Source organism: Aedes aegypti, chromosome 2, assembly GCF_002204515.2.
Source record: "Aedes aegypti strain LVP_AGWG chromosome 2, AaegL5.0 Primary Assembly, whole genome shotgun sequence".
In the NCBI taxonomy this organism is placed as follows: domain Eukaryota; kingdom Metazoa; phylum Arthropoda; class Insecta; order Diptera; family Culicidae; genus Aedes; species Aedes aegypti.
In genome coordinates this window covers 233,879,574-233,886,370 of record NC_035108.1, presented here as the reverse complement: position 1 = coordinate 233,886,370, position 6,797 = coordinate 233,879,574, and the positions used below count along the sequence as shown (strand labels likewise).

The window sequence follows — 6,797 nt, the reverse complement described above, 5'->3', positions numbered from 1 at the left end:
AAACATCCGTCCTCATTCGTTATAGAGCTAATCATTGTAAAAAATCAGCTGATTTTCATATTGCAAATTTCACTTTTTCGAAAGTGGCCATTCGAAACACCCATTTTGGTTCCCGGAATAACTCCGGAACCAGTGACCAATCCTAAAATTCTGTCCAAGCCCTCAAACAAAAAGATTTCCTTCTTGTGTCAAAATTTGGTTTAAAAAATTGTCAAAAAACAAAAACGTTTACAAGCCCAAAACGTGTTTTTCCAACACTGTTTAGGGGGTTGGTAAGGAAAGGGTTAAGGGTTGCTGAATCCATTACCGTTTACAGAAATATCATAGCACGTCTAGTTTTTGAGATATTGATCGTTGAAAATGCAAAAAATGACTATTTCAGCCAACTTGCATGCAAGTTTGCCAGCTTGTAAGGCAATTTATTTGCTTAATTTGCCACAGAATTCAAACTTTATGTATATAACAATACTTATCATCAAAGTTTTTGATGCGGAAAAGTTATTTTTTGATGGTTTAGAAAAGTATTGTATTTTGCCATATAAGAGAAACGAAGAATTTTTTATGGAGACTGCAAGCATTTTGAAAAAGATCGGTTTAATCTAAATTTAATCGTGAAATTTAAACCAAAATATATCTAAAACGAAAGTTTAAGTCCTCTTTTGCATGCTTGGTGGAAAGGATCACAAAAAAGGTGGATGAAATATACTTAAAATTTCATGTAAACATCAATAAAACCAATGTTTTATACAACTTTGGCGACCTGTAGCTAAAAATTGCGACGTGCTGGGAAGTTTCTGAGAACGGCATCAGATTCAGCAACCCCAAATCTACTAGAGACACATAATTTGATTCTTAAGACACGCAAAAATGTCATTTTTATTGCGCTGTGTTATGTATGCACCTAACCGTTGATTATAGATGAAACGGAATTCACCATGCAATATTCTTTCCAAACACTTCAAAAGGGCGTATCTGCATATCATGTCCAAGAATTCTGGACAAACATTTGAAAAGGGCTCAAGAGGTCTTGAGCCTTTTTTTAGAAACGTTGCTGTTGAGCCCTTTTTAGCCCGCCCACGCAAACTAACCCCACTATCAGAAAGATTGGTGTTAGCTCTTCCTGATAGTGGTATTGGTGAGCGTGATCGAGTTGAATTGGGCTCAAGAGCGGCTGGCAAAGCCAATGTTTACCAATGTCGATGTGCCCTTTTGAAATGTTTGTCCAGAATTATTCATTCATATTTGAATACTTTGAACAATTTCCTAATATCACTATCAGGCGTTAGATTGTTAGATATAATTATTCGTGTATTGGTTGATAAGCTATAACTAAACATAACATTGGCCCTTTTCAAATGTCGGTCTAGAATTTTTTTTAGGTAAATGTGTTTTTCAATATCAAAAACTAGATAGAAAATCAAAACTACATTTTTTTGTATAATCTCTTTGTTTAAACAAGTAAAAATGGCCTATTTTATGTGATTTCTATCATATATAAGCTTCAAAAGGGCGTAACTCAAAATTCTGGCTAAGGATTTTTTTCAAAATCGGCCTAGAGGTGCAGAACTACGTCAGGAATCAACTGCTGACTGCCGTTTGAATGGTATATTTTATTTGATAATTACGGTAATTGGAGCACCGTGGGAACAGCAATCCTTTGGAAAGCTGTTTCTAGGGACCATCATAGTAACCATGAAATTTTGTTTCTAGTATGGTTCCATGAGTCGATATCGAGTCATGGAACATCGACTCATGGAGGTATCACTGTACTTTTGGAATTTTGAATTTTCAACAAAAAGTGTCCGAGCATACAAGACTTCCCCCTAATACTTGCAAAAATGGAAGATTTCTCCTAATGCTCTCAACTGATAATATTCCCACATAAACCAAAAGCTCTTTATTTGAAACCTTCAAGTAGACATGTTGTCACGATGAGGGATTCCAATGAATTGGTCTGATTAAGTTAAATATCTAGGACTCATGCTAGATGAAAATTTAACTTTCAAAAATCACATTGAAGTCAATCAAGCCAAATGTAACAAATATGTAAAATGTCTTTATCCCCTTATTAATAGAAAATTAAAACAATGTCTTAAGAACAAGCTTTTGATCTTCAAACAAAGTTTCAAGTCCTGCCATGTTGTATGCTGTACCAATATGAACTAGCTGTTGTAATACCAGGGAGAAAGAAAATTTTGAAAATGATTCTGAAGCTTCCTCTTGGTATAGTACATAGCATATCCAATATTGAAACACTGGAACAAATGTCAAATAAAATAATTAATAATTTCAGACAAAAATCGTGGCAATCTTCTATTGCCACGATTAATGCGTTATACAATTAGGTTAAGTAAAGTAAATTGAAAACTCTTTTTTTTTGCAAACAACAAATTGCAAAATGGTAATAGAAGCTTTATTTAGTTTTACTAAATTAGGACGATAGTGTTTTCTAACACAGAACACCTAGATATAAGAAAAAAAATGTAATGTTTAGAATAATAGCAATAAGTGAAAAAAAATATATCGCCTAAATAGTAGAGGTATTAAGGCCCAAGTAAAAATTGTGCTAAAGTCAAAACTGAAAAAGCAGTTTTCTCCTTTCAAACCAACAAATCCAAAATTAAAACACACAGCTGTTTTATTTGGCAAATAAAAGAGCTGTGTGTTTCTATTTTCTTTGATTTGTCTATTTTAAAAGCGAAAACTGCTTTTTCAGTTTTGACTTTTGTACCATTTTTATTTGCATCTTAAGGAATAGGTATCTATATGTAGTTTCAGGGCTGACTTCAAACTTTTGGATGGAAGTATTTTCTAAAATAATGCATTATTCTCGATTTTGTATAATTTCTTCATCTGGGAAAAGATCAATTTCTCAACTTATTATTCTTTGAGCACTTCCAAGATTATTAGTTGAGCGTTTTATTTGTTGAGTGACCACTTTTTTGCATTGTGCATAATGTATAATTTAATATTTATTTAAAACCTAAGGTTTATCGCAGGTTACAAATTTCGAAAAATATTCTACCTGTACACATTCCGGAATTCGGTCAAGTACTGCAACACTGAGCCTATGATGAAGTAGTGCATAGTTACCGGTTGTCACACCCTTGGAAGTATGTGTGGTTGCTAACCGAGCAGACCGAAACCGAATGCCATGCAGAACCGGCTCCGAGATCATCGAACTAGTAGTTGTAGCGTAGGCAAATCTCGTAGAGAAGCACCGATCACAACTGGTAAACAAAACCTAACTGCGAGCGACGATCAGAGATCAAAAGCGTTCGATCTCTCAACGCGATCGTTTCGGTCGGAATACGAGCTGTCCGGGTGCTGGGAAAAAGTTGGTACTTACCTGGTCTGAAATTTTGTGCAGTGCTGGTGAATGGATAGTGAACTTGATTTGAATTAGTGGCTAGAACTGTGCTGTAGTTGCTTGAGGGGTACATTTGTGAAAAATAGAGCAACGGGGTCTGAAATAGCGAAAGGTGAAGTGCACAACGATGAGGTCAAAACTAGAACCGATCGTTACGTTTTGCTTGCTCGCAGCAGCAATTGTGGTGATGGTTTCCACGGTCGATGCGGTTAAGCTGAAAGAAAAGTTCAAATGGCGTGAAGTGGAGTACGATTGGCCCTCACAGGAAGCGAAACAGGAAGCAATAAGCTCTGGGAAGTTTGTCGCTTCCAACAACCTGCCGCTTGGATTGGAAAGATGGCGAGACAAATTGTTCATCACGGTTCCGAGGTAGGAATAGTACATATCAATCCTTAGTTATTATGTTTGACTTATTTTAAGGTGAACAATTAAACGTTATATGATTATCTTTAAACAAACATGCATAGTTCATGACAGTTATACTAACATGCTTGTTCAAAATTCTAAACCCGTTTTCTGTGTTTTGGGGTCAATATTACCGTTAGTTTGCATAGGGTAAGTGTTCCCTTAGTTGTGGGTGTTCCTATAGTTGCGGTAGTGCCGTTTTCACTGATTCTATTAAATTAGCCACAAAGCCGACACTGCCAATCGACGTATTGGCTTGTAGATACATGGAATAGTTGAAAAGAGCTTTCAAATTGCTTTAAAACTAATGAACTGCTGAAACTTTTCTTACTTGTACTAATAGTATAAGCATAAGCATAAGCATAGATGACCGTACAATTCGTAGTTGCTACTCCGCGATTGACCAGAATGATCGAAATTGCACAAGGAACCAACAGATGTGGCTTGGGAGTAGCCAGTCATCATCAATGTACATTTTCGAGGACTCTAAACATGATGAAGTCAATAACGGCGCCGGCCACGTCCTTACGGTCATCGGGGAAGGAAAGGAATGTTGGTGTGACATCCATTGTTACTAGAGACCGAGATCACCTCTGCATCTCCATGGCTGCCACGGGAAGGAGTTTTAGGAGTGGGGAGGGATGAAAAGCTACATGATCTGGATTCACCTTGGTTAGTGATGCGATTCATGCAACCTCAGTTCAAAAAGTTATTTATCAATCTCTGAAGATTACGCCTAAGTCGAGACTTTCAGTGTCGAACCATTCAAAGTGATTTTTAAAATTATGCAAAACATGAACAAGTGTTTATGCCGACACTTATAGTGTCGAACCTCTTATAGTTTGCAAAATAAATATATAAACGCAGCATTCCTATTCTTGGTACGATGAAAATGTGTTCTATAATATTTTACATATTCGACACAAAAGCATGATACGAGATTGATACAAAAAAGAGACTAAGATGGATTGGTGGAAAACGAATATCAAACTGATTATAAAGCACATTTTTTTTTCATGCATTTTTTTCTGGGACTTTTAGAGTATAAATTACAATGCTCATGATGCTGAAAACATCAGAACAAAGAACTATATTTAGAAAACAATGTTTGCCAACAAGATTTGCTTTAGCTTGAAGGTCTTGAGATCTATCGACTTCAGGCAGGTGCAATAAAAATATAAATTAAACATTAAAATTAAAATTAAGGGACTGATTTCTGTACGGAAGCCCGTGGTAATAAAATGGAACATGTACTCTAGTTCTCCTGAATCAATTTTAGAATAAGTTATTATGTAAAATTTTAGTTATTTTCACCATAAATTATTAAAATTTATTTAATTGAATTTTGATTTTTTTATTTAAAATATAAATGCTGTGTAATGGCATAAATAATAAAAATGAATTATGAGTCCTTTTGAACTTTATTCTTTTTTGAAAGGATTACAATTCACCGCGAGCTAAATTTTCAAAATGTTTTCGTTTTGATCACGTATTTTGTAGGAAGTTCATTATACCATCTTCAACTATTAATTTTACCTGTAGGTGAAACGAAAATTACCATCGGTTTTTGTATATGGTCAAAATAATGATTAATTTAGAAAGCTCAGTCTGAATCCACTCTATAAAAAAAGTGATAAGACTTTTCAAATTTTTCCTTTTCCTTCTGATACGAGAAGAAAATTAAAAAATTAAAACATAATCTTTAGGGTTTCCATTCTACTACCTATTCACCTACTACACCCGAGACGCGAAACAAACGCGCGAAAATTGAGATAAAATCACCGGCGTTGCGAGAAAATCGAACTCGATTGTTTTGGTTATCATGGCTCAGATATACATGGCTGCAATCTAAAACAAATATTGAACTCGATCAAAAACACTAAAATAATAATGCTGTATCGCGCCTATCCTAATTCTTTATCATACATTTATCATCACGCATTACCAAAACATTGGCATACAAGAAGACTGTAGCTCAACAAGTTTTCCGATTCAAGCTTGAGCGGTGCCGTGTTATTTACGTGACCATGAAAACGAGTGAATTCGGCACTGCTCAAACGTCAAATTAGTGAACCCGCGCATCGGTCCATAGAGTGAACAATGCCCCGCTCAAACGCCAACCCCGCGAAATCTTGCACCATTTCAAATACAGTGCAACAACACAATACATAGAACAGTCCACGTGACGCGTGATATCTCATTGCAAGCTACACATGTATCAGCTATCAATGCGTAACTATTCGTCATCAAACGTCAACATCCCACCGCAAAATCGCTAGTGTTTGGAGGTGATTTTAACCTCCAAATTGTGAAATCATCACCTCCAAGTTAGTTCTAATACCCTCCGCTATAAGAATTATGGTGGCGCGTCGATCATTGCAAGTTTCTTGTTAAACAGTCAATGGCTACGGTAACTACCTACTCACTCACACAAGTACCTATAACGAATATGCTTTCCTATAATACCCACACTGACGGGGAAGGGGAATAGTCATCGAAATTCCAAAGTTGACAATCTTTAGACGTGTGTGGTCGCGTGAATCAACACATGTTTGACTTACACATCCAACACGCTCGCTGGTTCGACATACACATCCACATAAAAACAAATACCACAACCGTGTACGAAAATTCTATGTAAGCAATAAGAAAAATACTCCCTTGCGTTGCATGATGATTGGGCGGCCATTGTTGCCTTCACACTGCACAAACAGTTTAATTCGCACTTTTATCACAAATTCACTCTAGATTTTGAAGAAACCACATGACACACGCGAAGCAGAACCACAAGTTTGATAAATGGGGCAACACAAATTCATTTAACTTTAGGAATTCAGGGAAAATACCAACAAATTCACGGGAATCATATTTCAACATCTTCGCTTGGATACTCTCCTTTTGAACTCTCTTTTCTTACTTGTACTAATAGTTGCGGTAAAGTGTTCCTATAGTGGAGGATCCCATAAGAAAACAATGGATACCGCAACTATAGGAACACAAATTATAATTTTACCGCAACTAA

At 36.0% G+C, this 6,797-nt stretch overlaps 1 protein-coding gene across 2 annotated transcripts in view; it reads left to right on the top strand.

Annotated features, from left to right (window-relative positions):
* Positions 1 to 3,260: 3,260 nt before the first annotated feature.
* LOC5569110 (protein yellow) overlaps positions 3,261 to 6,797 on the top strand; it is a 30,979-nt gene continuing 27,442 nt past the window's right edge. For both annotated transcript variants that reach the window (XR_002500419.1, XM_001652659.2), the window contains exon 1: positions 3,261 to 3,739. Coding sequence is in view for 1 of the 2 variants with exons in the window: in XM_001652659.2 (XP_001652709.2) it covers positions 3,498 to 3,739 (242 nt within the window). In the remaining variant the exon portion in view is untranslated. The remainder of the gene's footprint in view (positions 3,740 to 6,797) is intronic.